The 18,890-nt window shown below is 35.4% G+C and overlaps 5 protein-coding genes across 8 annotated transcripts in view; 1 reads left to right on the top strand and 4 right to left on the bottom strand.

Annotated features, from left to right (window-relative positions):
- Positions 1-18,890, top strand: part of LOC117230282 (cell growth regulator with RING finger domain protein 1-like) — a 43,297-nt gene that overhangs the window by 742 nt on the left and 23,665 nt on the right. Inside the window, exon 1 of one of the 2 annotated variants that reach the window (XM_033487558.1) lies at positions 15,557-16,397. The exons of the other annotated variant lie outside the window; for it this stretch is intronic. Within the exon in view, the coding sequence (XP_033343449.1) occupies positions 16,300-16,397 (98 nt within the window). The 5' untranslated portion in view covers positions 15,557-16,299. Of the gene's footprint in view, positions 1-15,556; positions 16,398-18,890 lie in introns of those variants that run through there. 2 annotated transcript variants of the gene reach the window in all.
- LOC117230272 (poly(U)-specific endoribonuclease homolog) lies at positions 121-4,944 on the bottom strand. 2 transcript variants are annotated; one of them, XM_033487531.1, is made up of 7 exons: positions 4,655-4,943; positions 2,677-3,108; positions 2,543-2,593; positions 2,281-2,373; positions 1,476-2,223; positions 773-1,214; positions 121-485 (listed from the first exon to the last, which is right to left on the bottom strand). In XM_033487531.1, exons 1-7 carry the CDS (start codon positions 4,713-4,715, stop codon positions 252-254), a joined length of 2,061 nt encoding a protein of 686 aa, XP_033343422.1. In that variant the 5' UTR covers positions 4,716-4,943; the 3' UTR covers positions 121-251. The 2 variants fall into 2 exon arrangements, with proteins under 2 accessions (XP_033343422.1, XP_033343423.1); XM_033487532.1 differs by lacking the exon at positions 2,281-2,373 and having other exon boundaries at positions 4,655-4,944.
- On the bottom strand, positions 5,522-7,342 carry LOC117243604. Its single transcript, XM_033511246.1, has 4 exons — positions 7,331-7,342; positions 6,848-7,082; positions 6,051-6,340; positions 5,522-5,978 (listed from the first exon to the last, which is right to left on the bottom strand). The coding sequence occupies exons 1-4, from the start codon at positions 7,340-7,342 to the stop codon at positions 5,835-5,837; spliced, it is 681 nt and encodes a 226-aa protein (XP_033367137.1). The 3' UTR covers positions 5,522-5,834.
- On the bottom strand, positions 7,951-11,739 carry LOC117230291. Of its 2 annotated transcripts, XM_033487571.1 has the most exons (3): positions 11,272-11,677; positions 10,396-10,539; positions 7,951-8,997 (listed from the first exon to the last, which is right to left on the bottom strand). In XM_033487571.1, the coding sequence occupies exons 1-3, from the start codon at positions 11,323-11,325 to the stop codon at positions 8,701-8,703; spliced, it is 495 nt and encodes a 164-aa protein (XP_033343462.1). In that variant the 5' UTR covers positions 11,326-11,677; the 3' UTR covers positions 7,951-8,700. The 2 variants fall into 2 exon arrangements, 1 of the variants encoding a protein (XP_033343462.1); XR_004492740.1 differs by lacking the exon at positions 7,951-8,997 and having other exon boundaries at positions 9,004-11,153; positions 11,272-11,739.
- On the bottom strand, positions 13,897-14,983 carry LOC117230289 (acylphosphatase-1-like). The gene is made up of 4 exons (XM_033487569.1): positions 14,749-14,983; positions 14,668-14,684; positions 14,218-14,327; positions 13,897-14,144 (listed from the first exon to the last, which is right to left on the bottom strand). The coding sequence occupies exons 1-4, from the start codon at positions 14,888-14,890 to the stop codon at positions 14,030-14,032; spliced, it is 384 nt and encodes a 127-aa protein (XP_033343460.1). The 5' UTR covers positions 14,891-14,983; the 3' UTR covers positions 13,897-14,029.

The following is an 18,890-nucleotide window of genomic DNA, read 5'->3' as shown; positions in this document are numbered from 1 at the left end:
GTATATATTATGAATGGTCGATTTATACAAAACAATATTTATTTCAATAATATTTCAATAACAAAATTTATTCTATGTAACGAGTATTGATACAAATCTCGCTAATAAGAAAATATGTCGTTCTCCATATAAAATTATATTTAAATCCAACTTTTGTATATACGTCATTTTTTATTGCTCTCGTTTGAACATGTCACAAAATTACATTCTATGTTTTTAAATATATAAACAGAAATATAACTTTGATAAAATTATATATCTGGATAAGCAGTTCCTACCAGATCGTTTCCTCTGTACTTAAATTTATAGGTGACAATGTTAAACTTCGTTCCTCCGAGAGACACCGGGCAATTTCCCTCTGGTCTCGCGTAAAAGCACACCGTGTACAGCGCCATCTCCAGTTCAGGCGAGGTACCCACGAATAGTGCCGTTACCGGTTTATCGTACCCGTTGTATTTCGTTCTTATTTTGATGATAGATGCTTTCTGAAAGAACGAACACGTACAAATACAATTGGTAACTTTTCATGTAGTATGAGTCATAGTTCTCTGGAAATACCACAAAAGAAACAATAGACAAACGTCATTATACGAATGATAATAGCTGCTGGAAGTGGAATGGAATCCATTATATATTCATTAAAAACATCTTTCATTAATGAGCCTATTATTAAATAGAAAAACCTCTCATTTTTTTCGAAAATAATTTATCAAGAAATGATCTTACGATTAAAAAGAAAAAAATAATTTTGACAGAATAAAAATTAACTCACATCTCCAAGGTCAACTTTGTTCAAATATCCAGCATAATTTGCTTTTCCACTGCTTTCCTCTTTGCTATAGAAGATCCAATTATGCAAACCAACTACTTCGGTACCAGATGGTACACTCTTAAGTTCTGCCATGAAAACATGCTCGAAACCTGAGCTACCAATTTTTCCTTGTCCTCTAGAGAACAAGTTAAACCATATTTTTCTTATCGTGTCTTTATATTCGTAATAATCTTTGCGAATTTGTCCTTTGTCCGCTAAAAATCTCATAGCGTAGGACATCACGTTCGTGCTGAGGAACGTGTCTACAAGGAGACTCTCTTCTTGTCTCTGCAACGGGCTTATGTGCTCATTTACATTGGTTTCCGGTTTGTAATTGTCATAGATCGATATCACTCTTTGAATCGTGGGACCTTGGTACGCTTCTGCGTTTACCGTGAACAGCCTGCAAGTTGAGGTTATTTTTATGGAATCTATGGTAACTGAAAGAACATGGCAAATCAAACTAGTCTGTAGTTACACGAATTATACTATCTAGAAATTCAAAGAACCATCAAATTAGAATTCTAGTGATGTTTAAAAAAATGCTTTTAAAATAGATCCTTCTGATGCCTAATGCTCTTCTATTAATCTCCACCTATTCTTGCTGTAGTGTATAACAACTCTCTTGCCTCCAATATTTTTCATTTGTATTTTAAAAGCTTACGGTTGTGGTGCGTCATCTGTTGTGCTACTACTGCTTGTTTGCTTCTGTAGATTCAGCGTGATATATCTGTTCGCATTATTGTTATCCTTAATGAAGAGAGCCTCGGAAAGTTTCTCCAAGTCTTCATCAGTGATAGTGTTTCCTTTGCTAAAAGTAGGATTACTAGAGTAGGTTTTCTTATTTGCTGCTGCCGCTCCTGCTACAGCTGCTCCTGCTAGTGCACCACCTGCTAATGCACCACCTGCTATTGCTCCTGTGGATGGCCCTGTTCTTCCAGGTTGAGTCGGTGTCGATGGTCTTGGTTGAGATTGACCTATACCTGGTTGGCTTGGATAATTTGGCTGATTTGGATATCCAGGTCGTGGAGCAGGCGTAGGTGAGTTAGATCTGCTGCCACCACCAGCAACATCAGCCCAAGTTCTTCCAGGGGAACCAGGACTTCCTGGTGCATTAGGAGAACCAGGACTTCCTGGTGCATTAGAAGAACCAGGACTTCCTGGTGCATTAAGAGAACCAGGACCTCCTGGTGCATTAAAGGAACCAGGACTTCCCGGTGCATTAGGAGAACCAGGTCTTCCTGGTGCATTAAGAGAACCAGGACTTCCTGGTCTAGATGGTGCTGGCGTTGGACCTGGTTTTAACGTTACGAACAACGAAGATACTTGATTGCCTCCAGGTGCAGGTTGATTCGGAGATGGTTGAGGTTGTCCTGGTGCAACAGCTGGCTTAGAGCCCGGTGTAGGTGATCCTTGAAATAAAAGTATATCAGGATGAAAATTATTTTCTTCCACATATTAGTATGTACCTGGTGTTTGTGGACGAGGTTGAGGCTGAGGCTGAGGTTGTTGTTGAGGCCGTGGCGATGGTGCGTTTCCAGGACTCGCTACTGGCTTGGCGCCTGGAATACGTAGCCAAATTAATATTAATAAAGCTTTATCAATTGTATCTCCTTCTTCCCTACTAGTATTACGATAATTTATACCTAGCGATGGAAGTAATTCTCCGTAACATTATATACGTAATTTATTCTATTTTCTGTATAAAATCGTCATTAAATTAATTTTTACCTGGTGTTTGTGGCTGTGCCGTGCCTCCAGGTACAGAGTTCGGTTTGGAACCTACCAAGTTCACCAGATTAATTTTCACAAACTCACATATTTAAGAAAACTATTTAGAAATTCTATAACATCGATCAATTAACCTCCAGAACTTAATGCTGGTCCTTCACTAGGCAGTTTCGGGGATTGTCTTCCGGGCTCTCCAGCCCCAGTAAGATCAACAGCCCAGTCTCTGTATCCTTTACCAGTGTTACCACCGACTCCCGGGTTTCCTGGTTTCGGTGCCGGGAAATCGAGACCCACTTCCGTTCCTGGGTTAGGTCTGCTTGGTCGAGCATTTTCTTTTATTTTTCCTCCAGTCGAAGTGACTCCAATCGCCAATCCAGGGTCACCCGCTCCAAGAACAGCTGATCCAACATTCGTTGGACTTCCTGCAGGTTTGTTTGTTACAGGTGTTGCGCCTGGTAGCGTGTTTGGTTTCGTTTGTACTGGATCTGCGACTGCTGGAGCAACAGTTGTGGTGGTCGTAGTTGCGTCCTTCTTCTTCCAGAATTTCCATCCTGCTTCTGCGTCGCCTAGAAATTTAATTAAAATTAGGATGGATAATAATGGCTGGTAGGAACAGGAATTTCGTGTGATTATTTAGGAATTGCGAGATTTATTACTATAGAATTATAAATAATCACATCATTATTTTGTCCACAGATTTTGTAATAAAAGTTCCCATAATGAGAGATCTCTTCTTTGATCTTCAACAATTTGAAATGGTAATTTGCATGGAAAAGTTGTAATTAAGAATGAAAAATATGTTCTGAATCACTTGACAGAAAAAGATCATGACTATTTGCTTGAGTTGTCGAATAATAATTACTTAAGATGAATAATGATGTATCGATATATACTTATATATACATATAATACATATAATTATACATATATTATATACAGGGTGGCTAGTAACTGGTGGTACAAGCGAAAAGGGGGAGATTCTACACGAAAAAAGAAGTCGAAAATATAGAATAAAAATTTTTTTGTTTAATTTTTCCATCGAGACAATGATCTACAGTGAGATCCGTTATAACGAGACGTGGTAAAGTGCACGTGTACCGAGCGAAAATTGAAAGTCAATTTTCTCGAAAATAAAGCCTCAAACGAAAAATTGTTATTCTATATTTTCGACTTCTTTTTTCACGTAGAATCACCCCCTTTCCGCTTGTACCACCAGTTACCAACCACCCTGTATATATATATAAGTACATATCGATACATCATTATTGATGATATATACATATATGTGTATATGTATACAAGAATCGAGATTAAGAGAATTTACGTTGTTGATTACATAGTTTCAATTCCTTTTCTGTATCGAGTCTCTGTGGCGTGACTTATCTTAAAAATGCTAAAGTTGTTCTGAAATCCCACATTTTTGCCCCCAATTTCAATAATAGTGTAGTATAGTTATGTGTGAGCATGAACTCACGATAACCTTGACGATATGCAGAGGAACGAAATAAGCATAACGGAATGTTTAGCTAGGACTCGAGATCACGTAGTTTGGTTGCAGAAGATAATAATTTTTTTAAACAACGCTTCTCTAAAATTATTACGTAATAATTGTTATTGTATGTCAATATAATTTATCTATAATATTTATCAGTTTCTATATATTTCTATATTCGTTTCTGTATTCACGATTATTTAGTAAACACGATTGAAGTAATACCATTGTATAATACGGTCTTATTGAACTAAGTGTTTTCTCGGAATAGAAAGTAAATAACAAACTACGTCAATCATCAAATTCTACAATATTTCGAATAATATCAACATTTTAAGTTACTTTTCTAGAATAATAAAGTCATTTTTACGCAAGTAGGACACAACTTTCATTCATTCTAAGCGATTCGCAGCTCGGAAAACACGAAACAGAAATCTAAATGTAGTCGCTTTCACTTTCGCAAAATTTGCTTTGTTTCCTTGACATCCTATTCTCTTAACACCTATTACACACAGGTACGTACAACCAATTGAATTTCTCTAAGAACGTTTGAAACAAATCGTTTATTTCTTCAAAAATTCTTTTCAGGAAAATCAACGGAAAATAAACGTTTCACTTACCGATAAATATCAGAGACAATCCAAGTATTAAGAAAACAGCGGGCACACTTTTGATATTCATGGTTCTCCGTTGATTGAAACGATCCTGAGGATCGTTTTCCAACGTAATAGAATCGAGAGCGTCGAGGAGCTACGTGGGCGTTTTAAGACGAACTGAAGCCTTACGGCGCCGGAATCAGCCACTTCCAGCCGATTATACTTTCCTCTTGCCTTCTCCGCCTCTCATTGACACGTCTGCAAGACTCTAGTTAAGGTCGTTGCACAGTCACCGCGTCTTTTACACTGAAAAGAATCGATCTTCTTGGAAGGATGATGTCAGCCCCTGATCTTGACTCTGCGTTCCATTTCACGATCCTTCGTTCGACTGCTGGTAACTGGTCTTTTCGTTTTGACATTTACAAACTGATTGAAAAGCGTCTTTTGAACCATCTTGTTTGTTTGTAGATTCTGCAGTGCTTTTGATTGGTTCTATCTTGCTATTGAAACTTCTGTTGAGTCAGTTGATGATGTATCTTCTTGTTATTTAGATTTATTGACACAGCGACGACGATCAGTTTGTTGGGAGCGGATGACGAATGAGTTAACAAAGTTCGGAAGATAACAGGCGATTCGAAATCGAGTTAAATTAGGAAATCGAAAATGGACTTACTCGCTGTCGGTACACGCGAGCGGCTGCTGTAGAAAGTATCTCAAGTTTGCCTTGTGAGCTTGGGAGATACTGTACGATATCTGTTAGCTAATGAGCATAGACTAGTTTTAGTTACAATGAAGTTGTAGCAAATTTTAATAATATAGAAAAATAAACTTTGGAAACTTTCATAAATTTACACAATTATATGATAATGTTTAGGAATGAAGAATTTATCGTTCAATAGAAGAAATGATACTTTATTTGTAGAGACAGTATGTACATATTTACACTCCGGAGTTTTCCGATAATCGCGGTCCGTGACAAACAAGTATATCGTTTAGTAACATTTAAAGAAATGCTCTATTACATATGAACGAATAACATCATGTATGTCTGCGTCTAATATGAACCAGTTATTTATTTCTGGTTAGACTTTAGAAATTCACTTTATATATGTGTATCATATGTTATAGATTGTATATTTATATTAAAATACACTGAAGAGTATGTTTATAGAATGATATAGAAATATTATTTTTGCATCGAATTTCAGATTCTAATTAGAGGAAAATAGATGACTGCCCATAAAACGAAAAGAATCAGTAGAGTGATCATCAGCTTAGAACGAAAGTTGTCCCATCCGACTAGGACGTATTTTTGTGGCCTTCCAACATTCTCTATATCCAAAGAAGACTAAAACGTAACAAGATTCGTAAAAAAACAACGAAACGTGTAAATTATAGTCACGATTATCCCAATCCTTACGTCATCGTCGTCGATGTCTTCGTTTTCCTGTAGTCTTTGGGTACTTAAATTTTGACGCATTTGTGTTGCTTTGCTTTGAGTGCTTTTCACTTTACTAGGACCAGGCTTCGAGATAGGTTTCTTGTTAAATTGTGGCGACTTCGAGGATCCAGGATGATCAAAAGCTGTCAGTCTGATAGCTACGGTGTTTTCTATGCCTCGTAGTTTATTCGACTGCTGATTTTGCACGCTCGTAGTTTCTTTCTTCGACGATTCACTCACTGTTGCATTCTCCTTTGTCACGTCACTTTCTATAGATGGTGTTTGTTAATTAGAAAAACAGATTAAAAGCTTTTTAAACGAGTTGTAAACAATTCACAAAAATTAGTATCTGAACAACTTAACGGTTGTTTCTATAATGTTATGTTTCTGCATCGTAAAATGTAACAGGTTTGGGCAATTATAAGTGACTCGAACGAAAGGAGAACAAGAAGTAGACTGTGGATATTTACGCAAGATCATGTTTCACTTTCATATTTAAATTTCTCGTATTATGCATAAACGTCAATAACTACGAATACATAAATAGTTAATAACTAGATAATAGTAAAGAGTACAGAGTATGATATTTCAAATGTCTTGTCTCCGATTTAACTGTAGAGACTTGTAATTTTTTACTTTACGATTTCCATAAAAATATAAGACATTATATATATATATATATATATATATATATATATATATATAAAAGTTTTGTAATTTTAAAATTTTATAATTTTATATATGTAAAATTTTTGTAGGAAATGTTTCTGACATACCTTTTCCGGGATCATTCTGTTGTGAAGTCCCGCCCTGAGGATCTCGAATGTGAGACAAGAAGCTCTCCAAATATCGCGCAATCGTCTTCTCTTTTTCCCGCTTCAGATTGCTGGCTAGGTGTATTTCCGTCGGTGCATCTATCACGGGACTCGAGTGGAAAGTCGCTAAGGCAACGACAATACTAACTTCCAGACGTTGAACTTTGCTCCTAATCGTCGGGCGAGAATCCTCGATCTATCTCTTGTGCTGCCAAAGAAACAGAGATTAGATAATAAAGTTGAACAATACTTATAACAGTAGATATTTCTCCAACGTCTTAGTACATTCTAAAATATAAATTATAATTTAAAGAATTCATTTTGCTCGACACATATTAAACAGATAAGGTTACATAGCCTTGGTAAAAAAGAAATTCGAAAAAAGAACTCAATTAATACATCCTTGTTTGCGCATGAGAGAAAAACATTATAAACGACTCTTACCTTCGTAAACATTATACTAGAGATCCTACGAACTTCGTATGACTCAGATACACCGACGTACAAGCATAAAATGTCACTTCGAAGGCCGCTTCACTCAGGTGCAAAACACGGCCTCGAGATCGCGGGGCATTAACAGCGTTTATCGTCCTTCGTCTTTTCTCTTCTCGGATCGTCCGTCGATAAATCTTCCCTGAGAATTCTGATCGTGTTCGTACCGGGCAGGTCGTTGGTAAAAGCACAGATTCCGCTGGTAGAGCGTCATATATTCGCAGATAACTTCGCGTAGAACCTTTGCATGCGTCATCGTTGACAGGAAGAAATTATAAGTCTCAAGTTCAGGTCTAGTCTAATATTTAATTGTTTTGTAATTATTGTCTTTGACGATCTGAAAGACTAGATGGATGAAAATCTGGACGATTAAATTCCCGATAAAGTTGTATTTCTGAATAGATTTTTATCGGTATTGATGAGAAACTGATTTTGATGTCATCTAGTTGGTTTGCAATGAAAAGAAGAATTACAGATGTTTGTACATGCATCAGTTATCAAATAAGATTTCGACAATTATCGATAGCAAGATACGTGGGCAAGATAAAATGACTTCAAAAGTTTTCTGCAAGATAACTTTATTAATTCGCTTTTGTACAAATACTTTGTAAAAAATAGTCAATATTATATAATCGAATACCTTCTATCAAACATTTTACGTATAACATTATAAAGAGATTAGGAATACATTAGTGTGTTACAATCGCAATAATTTTATGCTAACTGTTAATATAGTTAAAAGGAAATATCCAATTCGAACAAATATTACAGGGACTAGTATCACTTCAATTTTATCCTCGCGGACGATTCCTTTGTACATTACAAAAGTTTTTCTACCTTTTTCTATGTCAAGTGTTTCAACACTGGGAATTTCTTCGTCATTGTACCGATAATCCCGAGAGTATATGCTCGCGTAAATAGGAGCCTCGAGATACTCTTTACGCAACTCAAACTCTGGATTTCTAAAACTTTCTGTCCACAAAAGAGTACACGTTTCTTACATTTCCATTTGCTCGTCGAGAAAATAACATAATTCTTCCACAAATCCATGATTTTGAACATAGAATTATTTATTGCTTCGCGCAAGGACGGATTCATCGATAGGAAATGGAGAATTCAATCAAAGTATCAGAATTCTACAGAAAAATCTTCCTCTCTTTCTCCTCACATTTCTGGCTTTTTCTTATACTTCAAAGAGTATCTTCTTGGACATCTTATCATGTATCTATGTTACCGAAGGCAAAGGATTACCAAAATTTTCCTTGTTCGCTTCCAAATGGAAGAACATCGGCCATCCAAGTTTCTCGGTGTCCTTAAATGCTTCACAAGATCCGATATTGGACGAGAAACGTGTAGACGATTACCCAGAGAACCAAAGCGACGATTACAGAGATAAGGAAGATAGTTTTGAGAAAATGCCAAGGGCTTTCCATTCTCGATTCCGCGCGATTGGCCCAGCTCTTGCAGCCACCGTTTCTGCACGGAATACTACCTGGCTGCACGGGCGTCGACGTCGCGACGGTGCTCATCGGAGGTGTCACCTTCACCTCACCCAGTTCCGTTTCTTCTGCATTTTGGATCTCCGCCTTCGTCAGCTCGAACCTCGATGGACTCTCCATCTGTAATCACATCGAATAGTGGATAAAATTGATCAATACATTGTTGGAAGCTGTTGGATGTTATCAAAAGTGTTATCGTGACTTATGTTTGTCACCAGATAACAATTAATGTTATTTCAGCAGTAATAAGGCAGTTGCGATTTTAATTAATTGAGCTAAAGTCTTCTTCGTTTCAGGCTGTTTCAAATAACGAATTAAGAATTTATAAGGATGGGAATAAAAGAAAAAGTTAAATTTTAAAAGAAACGAAGAAAAAAGTCTAGCACGATTTTTTTATATTCAAAAGAGATAAAAAGTAAAAGATCTCACGATGTTTTTAAGATTACGAGAATTCTTTCACATATATTAATTCCCTATGAAAATAGAATATCACGTTGAAAATTAGGGATAAAATCAAAAAAGTTAGGAAACAATATGTAAACATCTGAGTATGCAACTTGTAGAGGAAGTCACGACGGCAACGAAAAACGGAATCACTACAAGAAAATAAATGCTTAATTTGTGTATTTAACTGACTCGTTTGACTGTTTTTAATATTTGTAGATAGCTTCGGTGTTATTTCACTCCCTCTGGAATGAGAGATCCAATATACATATCTATATAATGTGAATCGTAAAATATTTGACACTCTATTATTAACGTCAAAGAGTTTGAAACGAAAAAAGTATTAATTCAGTAACAATCTCTATCTTAAGCCAAACGGAATACGTATAATGCGGTTTTGGTATAAAGTCAAGATACAGCAGATTGGCCACCACAATTTCCTATTTGTCAAGCAAATGAAGTAGTCCATTTTGGAACACGTTTGTATATTTTTATCCACCTAACATAACATAACGGTACGCTCGAATGTATGCTAATCGACCAGGCCTCCACTTCTTTCGAAAAAAAGTAGAAGAAAGGAGCCAAAGAAAAAAGGATCCAACGGCATCTATAAATATTCAGCGTGGGTAGACGCCGTGAATAGAATTTGCAATAAATTGAACGAGCCTGAAATGCAACCAGCGTGACGATGCAGCCACTCCAAATTATTGATTATTTCACAATTGTGCTCGATTGTGCGGAGGAACGTGTGCACCGCGTTTCCAATGATTCTTAGCGGTAATCCACGACATTCCTTGCTTCTTCAAGTTTTCCATTTTCGTATATAGTATAGAGTACAATAGTACGTACGCATACTAAAAGAAAAAAAGAAAGAGAAAAGAGGGGAATCGACGCAATTTCTCATCAAGAAAAATAAACAAGAAAAAGTCTCGAGACATTTATCAGAGTACAAAAATTCTCTAGAATTAATTAATTGTAAGAAAATTGGGAAGATGTGATATTGCTCGATCAAAGGCCACGGGTGAATGCACTGAAATATCGAAATGGTGAAAGGGTATGGAGTGGGGATATTACATGTGTCTCTGGAATTCGAATCTTGGGAGGGAATAAATCTTGCTCAGGCTTTGGTCGTGTCCCATATACCAAGCCCATCATTCTGCTGACCTGGTTCAAGTATGGATAATCCCATATGGATCCGGGGGATGGCACGATCATCATCTGCCAACGATATTATATATATATATATATAGATCGTTAAATTTATTCAGTTTCGGGTTTTTAATAGTATTTCTATAACGCTATGTTATAGAGTTTTATAGAATTTATATCCAAATATTGCATTTTCTTAAATTTAGTACGTTACAACAATAAAATTTCATGGCAGCGTATTTTTTTAACAAACGCAAGGTCAAACTTATTTAAATCGTTGAGCGTCACTTTTACGACAGTCTAATCAATATTCATAACTGCTGACTACCGTAAGTGAAAAATTGTGTTGAAAATTTTGGTCGTATTTATTTTTTTCATGCATGTTGCGAACTTCCTCCTTGAAATGGTTTTGTGCACTCACGATAACTTTCACTCGATTCTACAATGATCGGGTCCTCGACCAGGTGAACGAAATAAAATTGAACGGAATAAAATTTGCACGAAGTGTTTTCGAAGCAGAGGCGAAACGTCGTCGTGTAAGAATTGATTAGGTTAACGATTCATGAACTCTATTTAACTTTATCAAGGAGATCATACCTGATAGTATAAATCTTTGTTTTTTGAACTGGCTTCGAAACGAATTAACTATTCCTACTCGACATTTCTTACACGAACACCTAAACCTAAAAATTGTGATATATATAAAAGCTTTATAGAACAGATACTGGAAGATTTGAGAAAATGATTAAAAAGATAGAGACGTTTTTTAAGGAAAGAGATATTATAAAATCAAAGACTCACGTTATCAAATAAGTAGCTATACTTCCTGGTATGACAATTCCCATCGCTGTTCATATTTTTAAGTAGCTATTCAGTTGCACATTATTACTCGTTAATCACAGATAAATAGCAGAAATCCGATCTAATAAAGCTATCAAAACGTCTAATTAATTGACGTTTAGTTCCTGAATGAGCAACACGCGTTTCTTAGGCGTGTAAGCAACACGAGACGAGGAAAGTTGTAGTTTATTTGCCTGCGACACCGAAGGAACTGACCACTTACGTCTATCGGGGCCCACTATCAACCTTTATCAATCCCGACCCCTGATCTTTCGTTATCGAACAGCTACTCTAGTGTAAATGTCGACGAAACGTTGCTAACCGGCTCGTAAATCGTTTAGAGGAAGTTCAATCGTTATGATAGTATGCACTTAATTAGAGTATTTACTTTCCATAATTTCTCATATCGCTTAAATGGTGCGTGCACGGTATATACTATATAAACGGTATGAAAAGTTATGTAAAATAAATACCGAATTAGGGTATTCCTACGGAATGGTACTTTTTAATTAAAATATCAGAATTTTAAACACGACAATAATTTATTATGCAATTATTATCTATGAAAATGTATGTAAACCGGAAGTCGTCCAAAGTCGAAAGGCAGGGACTATGTTTAATAAATAAATATTATCTATGAAAATATTACTGTGGTAAAATGCATTTTTGATATAAAGGTGAAAATAAATTTTTAATACAACTCAAAAATTCGTAGGTCAGTACGGTGCGATGATCTTCAGAGGTACAAAAATTCACGAATTACCACGGTACCTGGATACAGAATCGAAAGGATACAATATGGAAAAGATTCCACGTTATTGGAATAGAAGAATTGTTACGTGTACAAATGCGCAACAGGTCGAGGATGCACCAGCAATAATGATAAGTAGAATTCGTTGCGTAACCTGGCGAGGCTCATATTTTCAACAGGTAGTCAGAAACTTCGGCACAAGAGAATCGAGAGAAGAAATTGAAAACCGTCTTATAGAACATACAGAGAAATGAAACATTACCGCGATCGATCACATTGAAATTTAACCCTACAGAAACATGTTGCTTGTTACAAACTAAGACGGACAGATTGAAGTTTGTCAAGGAATAATTCATAAATCTCATTAATTTGTTTCCCCTATTTTCTTTTAATATCATCACTGATCGATCTCTCTGGCTTTTTATTGGTCAGTCACGTTAGTTCAATGAACTTCGATGACTAATTATTAGAAGTGAGATTCCGTGGAAGTGAAAGTACGGCAAGTTTGCGTCTAAAAGTATTGACGAACGAAAGTAGCTGCTTCACAAAGAGTTTCAAGGCTACCGCTCAAATCACGATGTTTATCGATGTTCTTAAAAATCGTGAACGTGCTCGTGTACGTAGTACATAGCTTCGTGAACGATGCGATTAAATTGTTTGGATCATGCCGTTTGAAAACATCATAAAATAAAACAGACATTCTTAATATTACATCGACGATCGTTTCCTTATGATAAGACAAGATGTAATTGCTACTTTGCACATCCACAATTACTTGATCCAAGGTTATTATATTACAACATGCAAACATGTTTAAAACAGCATCTTCGTTAAAATATTATTACTACTGTGATTATAAAAGCTATCATCCTTGAATTTTAATGCTGAATAACTGTATGAAACTCGTGTTGATAAATTTATTCGCATAAATTTAAATAAGCAACATGTTGGAGGTACTTGTTTAGTTCTTTCAGAGAAGTATTATATTTAAGGATCGAATAGATCAGATCAAGAAAGATTTAAGAAATTTTAAATGTTCTGCGAAACACGCGTTCTCACCTGTTGAGGATGCCAAGTGTGCTGAAAGAAACTCTTGAAACACTTCATGTTGAATGCGACATTCCTTCACGTTTATCAGTCACTGTATTATCGCGATCATCTAATCTGTTGGTTATTGCTGGTCCATTCTTCTCTATCTATTTTACGATTTAAGACTCACTTTTGATCTGACACGACTGTACATCCGCATAATTAGGTCACACGCGTTATTTACAATTCCGCGTTCGATATCGCGGAATGGAAAATTTTAGATTTGCCAATATAGTTTATAGTAATAGATTACTACAAATTGTTATCGAATTAAGTAGAAAAACAGAATTATTTCCAACAATCGTATGAGTATCAGAGGATTATAAAATGCAATCGCATCTGTACGAGAGATCGCAGGCGAAAGTTTTGAAGCGCACACGTCGGTGCGCGCTCGACAACTAATGAAGTTCGTGCCGATAGTGGTAGAAGTTACACGAGACAGAATTGTCGTCTGTTAAAGTCTATCCATCGTACGCTTGTCGCTTGTGACATGCAGAGAAATGGCGAAATTGTTTCGTAAAGTCTTACTATATAACGAGAGATTACTTGCGTGGTGAATGTCAAACTTACTATTAATTACAATATTTCAAAATTGGAAAAGAATTATAATAAATGATACGATAGAAGTAACTTTCCTAATTGCATAGTATGATTCTTTCTATCAGTGTTAAATTGGATAAACACATATACAATTATTTGATATTTACAGAGGTTGCAAATACAGGTTATATAAGTACAAAACGTGATAAATTGAACAGTTTCTTTTATTTTAACTGAGGCGCAAATCAATGCACATTGTTTATAATTTTAAATAAATTAGTATACTAAACAAAACAAAAAATTAAATACATAATCGGAAATAACGTTAGGTAAAGATTTCTATTTTTTAATTTCGAAATTAGCGAATGTAGGTTGAGATATTTCTTGCTCGTTTCGAAACTCCGCCTTGTCTATGGCTGATTCAGGACTTCCGGTATATCGAAGCCAATTTTTCCTATAAACAGATACAAATAGAATAAGGACAATAAATATATCTGTTAAAATGTTTTAAAGAGGTAAAAACTCACATTTCTTCCACTTTGCTTTTCGATCCTTCAAGACGACCAACAACAGTACCTTGATGGGTATTCATACACCATCCTTTTAAACCTAATTCGGTCCCACGTTTTTGGGTATACTATATCAATAAAAATGACAAATTATTGAAAGTTATTTATGATCGTTCATAGAAAACTGATTTACCGATCATACGAACATGGACATATAAGTACGTGTTACATTTATAATTCAAACATAAAAAATCATTTTTTAATTTGAAATTTAAAAAATGTTAATTCATTTAATTTTCAATTTAAAATACCGATATATATGTATATATGTATACACTCATAACTACATAGTAACTGTTTCACCTGTCAGATGTCAGTTCTGTACTAAACAAGCCATAAAACTTGCAGCATATTTCTTCGTGATTTACGTTAATTATTGATCGTTACTTGGTGCGATACATTACTTACCTTTCTAAAGAATACGCCTTTAAAAAAGAAAACTTAAGATCAGTATCATCATGATTCTATTATAGAAAAATGGTTACTTACCTTGTACTCTCCCATAAACTTCAAAATCAACACCGACTAACTGTGACATTTTCGGATTTGTATTTTGCGATGTTATCACTGATAAAAACGGCAATGTGATAAAAAGGCAGAGAACAATTGTAAGGTACAACTTGATTAACATTCAATCATTATTTGGAAAAATATCTGAATGTGCGTATGTTATTTCACGAGACGATAATTGACTAGATGTCGCCAGTTGAGATTCTATCAGCTGTTCCGGTTGGTTAATAGCGGTATCCTTGGAAACCACTCCTGATGTGTTTTAGAGCGAATTAAACTTAATTTGAATTTTAAGTAGGGTTGATACAGACGCAGTTCATATTTTTAAATCCGTATGCTCAACTTGAATCAATTCCAGCATTAATACACATTATGTACGATGAGATAAACATTGCAATAATAAAGAACAACGTTCTTCTAAATAATAAATGTATATATTTATGCATTTAGATTAAAAAATAAGTAAATGCATTAGTTTATATTTTAAGCTGTTATGAACTTATTCACTACATTTAAAGGATTAAACGATTCGATGTGTAAATAACGTATATGATATAGTTAAAACTAATCAAGTAATTAATAAAAATTAAATGTACGTAGGAAAATAATAAATCATTTACAAGGTGGAATTAACACCTTATTTGAATTTAAAAATCAAAATCTATTCGCACATGTATATGGCTGATCAGTGTAGTTTGTATCGGCGCTGGTATTGGTCGATGTTCCGAAGCGCGCGCACAGGCATAGCAGCAAAAAAAGTCGCCAAGTATAGTGGCGTATAAGTCGTCCCCACCGCGGTATCTGCGACCAGTCTCAAGCAACAGTTAATACGTGGTGGTTGTGTTTATGCGGTCCTCTTCAACCGTGCATGCGATTGTCCTTACGAAACGCAACGAGAATCTCATCATCGAGTCAAAGCAATCTATCGATCGCGTTATCATTATGTGCTACGTATCTCAGTCTACGTGTACCTGTCTCCCTGTCTATCTTTAAAACCCTTGGCACACAGCGTTACCCTCGTCTACGGAGATTCTACGCTATGGTAGACGATCACGTAAACTCAAATGCACGTCTTTTCGATAAAAACATTCGCGACGTTTGACCAACAGAAAAAGAAGAAAAAATCATCCCGTTAACGCGAAATCGTCGATCATTGGCCCGTAATCGATACGAATACATGATACGTACGCGATAGTCCGTGTATCTGTATACGAACACGCGAAATACCAGTCTTGTGTCAGTCGATGAGGTTAGGCTGGCGTATTTACGCAACGAAAATTCGTGTCGTCGGCGTACGGGCACACGATGCGGCTCTGACAGATCGTTCTATCGTCCTTGTTATATCGTTGGTTACACGTCTCAGGGCAGAACGTTGTGTGCAGTGCTTAAGGGTAGCGCCGGATTATTCGTCGTCGACGTCGGTGGCGACTTTGACAGCTTATCTGTTCGAAAAGTGAGGTTAATTCGGGAGGTGTGTCGTTGTGCGTGTGCGTTGACGTGCACGGAGGAACAGCAGGACGATAATATACGATGACGGCGATGTTAGTATCTGTGGCGGAGCTGTCGAACATTTTCTTTGTGCTCGCAGTGTCGATATGCTTCTGCGGAGTTTTCTTGTTTATCATCAGGTATTTATGTCATAGCTTCGGTTTACACTAGAAAAGTGGCACGAATAATTATTAATTGCTCGATTATATATGTTTTTCCTTGTAAAATTTTACGAATGACCTACGCTGCACCTTTTATTCAAGGCGTTTGGCATTTTAATTGTAAAAAGAAACATAGTCAAATAATTTCTGGTATTATCTATTGATACACAATTATGATACATATTGCAATATTTTGCAATATCGTAAAATTAACAATTATTAAAATACGTCATTCCTCAAACAAGTCGATGATATTGTATATTGTTTTTTTCTTCACTTGTACGTATCATGTTTAAGGATGTACGTAATTCCCATCAATACAAGTATTTCCCCTAATCTCTCCAAAAAAAATGTTGTCTGATAACAATGATTAATACGAGTCGCTATCTTCTATTTTCTTTTTTATTGTGGCACTCCTGCGCGCGTTCAGAAACTAAACTGTTAATACTGTGGCAACTCTTTTACGCGAATGAGATTGTACGCGTTAAAAAGGGCGTCAGAATAAATAGAATACACGGATGTAGGCGATTCAATTTTTATTTTCTCATTCGGAAAATATTTGCTCGTTCTTTCTTCAGCGAAATCAGCTCCTGCATATTGCAGCCTGTCTTTTGGACCATCGTCGTAATGTTTCGAGAATAGTCTCGATGGAAATCATATTTCCGCATATAGAATTGACAAAACTACATCTCTCTAATCTTTCCTTTACTCATCAGTATTGTCGGTTGGAGAATATTCTATGACTAATAGTAAATATTTTGTGTTTTATGAGTCACTGGACCGTAAGTTATCAATTATCAAACTGGTGAAAGATACCATTGCGCTAGAGCAATATTACTCTGTCAATTGGTATAAATTAAATTATCACCATTGAATGCGAAGAGTATCGTTAGAACAGAAAGATTGTGTTTTTCTTCAGTATTACTGCATTTCACTCTCTAGTTTTATCTCGGAATATTATTTGCAAAGTTATTCAATGAACAGGACCCTGCTTTAAACAAATTTTTATTTTAATTCATTGCAATAAATCACATTAATTTTTTTGGTGTCCTTATGTACCAGGACAAAACAGTCCGTTATAATAGGTCTTTTCTTGTTTTTATTAACTTAGCCGTGTATTTTAAATTCAGTTGTATAACATTGGAAAATTTTGTTACCAATGGTTAATAAAATAGCTCAACTGTTAAAATTGTAATTAAATTATAATAGAAGGATCAAGGATATCAATGAAAATATAATATCCTATACTTCATAATTGAATATCTAGATACCCAATTCTTTAACGTTGTTTATATTAACACATTTGAAAGATTGAATTGTAAGGCTTGTCAGACTTTCGTTGAAATATTTAAAACAGAACCGAATTTAGAAATTTTTTATCGTACTATTTATTTTGCACCACCTGTGACGCTTTAAGATAAATTTCTACACGATGTCTCATTTATTGCATTATGAATCTCTACGAGTGAATAAAAATATTAATTTAAACATTAACGGTGCATAGTGTAGTAACTATTTCGTCATTTCACTTTTCTGATTGCATAATATCAATTTATTTTATAATACGATGCCCCTTAGTTTCATAACATTTTGCTACAGTAACTTAATAAAGATCTGAATGGTTATCTCTATAAAAAGTTGTTCCCCAGGCCAATAATCTTAATAGTGGAGTTAAATTTTGTTTCCTTTTCTGTTTCTTTCTTTTCTTTTTCCCTTTTACCTCACCTCAGAAGTTTCAAGGTTAATTCTATTTCTTTTAATATCTCAAGGCGAGATCAATGGAATCGGCGTTATTCTGTAAGACGATCGTAAAAGTGGACGATAAATTAGCACTTTCAATTTGCTGGTAAAAGTGTGCTGTAGGATAGAGGACACGATGGCTGAGAACAGCTGTTTAAACATGGAAAATCACCGAAATTCTTGTAATCGCACTTGTAGAGTTGACAAGGAATTATTACATTGAAGGCTGGAATTAATTTACTCCAAAATGTAAGATGAATTATATAAAAAAAAAATTGGGTGACCTTGAAATGAACGAAGTTAACGACTGACGAGAGAGTCAGTCAAAGTTCCCGCTAGTCAAAGTTTCTCCTCTTGTCAAAGCAAACAACTTTCTTGCTTCTTCGACAGCGCAAAATTGAGACTTTTGTTTAAAAAATTAGTTTCAACCGTGCAATTTGGAAATCTGGAGAACTTTACCGGTGAAAGTCAAGAAGCAAAATTCCATATAGTAGAACGGTATTTATTGTGACCAAAGTTTAGTTAATGTTAGATTAAATGAGCTTCTGTTGATTGAATTCACTTATTTGAATGGCGACTCACTGTCTATGAGGAAAATCTATAAATTTAATTTTGTTTTAGATAAATTTTAATTGCTTGCACGAGAGTATGAATTTGTATAAATATCAATAGTAAGCAAAAATTCATGAAATGGAATTAATATTAATAACTTAACTGTACATGTTTATGCAA

Source organism: Bombus vosnesenskii, unplaced genomic scaffold (assembly GCF_011952255.1).
Source record: "Bombus vosnesenskii isolate JDL3184/JDL3185 unplaced genomic scaffold, Bvos_JDL3184-5_v1.1 scf7180000013266, whole genome shotgun sequence".
NCBI classification, from domain to species: domain Eukaryota; kingdom Metazoa; phylum Arthropoda; class Insecta; order Hymenoptera; family Apidae; genus Bombus; species Bombus vosnesenskii.
The sequence above is the reverse complement of the archived record's forward strand: the minus strand, read 5'-3'. Positions and strand labels throughout refer to the sequence as shown.

Bases quoted from the DNA above. Each gene is read 5' to 3' on its own strand.
- LOC117230291 (XM_033487571.1), bottom strand. From the start codon at position 11,325: ATGAACAGCGATGGGAATTGTCATACCAGGAAGTATAGCTACTTATTT. The intron at 10,540-11,271 runs GTGAGTCTTTGA...TATCGTTGGCAG, and splicing joins ATAGCTACTTATTTGATAAC to ATGATGATCGTGCCATCCCC. The intron at 8,998-10,395 runs GTAATATCCCCA...ATGTGATTACAG, and splicing joins TTCGAATTCCAGAGACACAT to ATGGAGAGTCCATCGAGGTT.
- LOC117243604 (XM_033511246.1), bottom strand. The intron at 6,341-6,847 runs GTATGTCAGAAA...CACCATCTATAG, and splicing joins ACAGAATGATCCCGGAAAAG to AAAGTGACGTGACAAAGGAG. The intron at 5,979-6,050 runs GTAAGGATTGGG...GTTACGTTTTAG, and splicing joins AAGACATCGACGACGATGAC to TCTTCTTTGGATATAGAGAA.
- LOC117230272 (XM_033487531.1), bottom strand. From the start codon at position 4,715: ATGAATATCAAAAGTGTGCCCGCTGTTTTCTTAATACTTGGATTGTCT. The intron at 2,594-2,676 runs GTTAATTGATCG...TGAACTTGGTAG, and splicing joins ACCAGCATTAAGTTCTGGAG to GTTCCAAACCGAACTCTGTA. The intron at 1,215-1,475 runs GTAAGCTTTTAA...CTCAACTTGCAG, and splicing joins ACAGATGACGCACCACAACC to GCTGTTCACGGTAAACGCAG.
- LOC117230289 (XM_033487569.1), bottom strand. From the start codon at position 14,890: ATGTTAATCAAGTTGTACCTTACAATTGTTCTCTGCCTTTTTATCACA. The intron at 14,145-14,217 runs GTGAGTTTTTAC...ATCTGTTTATAG, and splicing joins AAAAGCAAAGTGGAAGAAAT to GAAAAATTGGCTTCGATATA.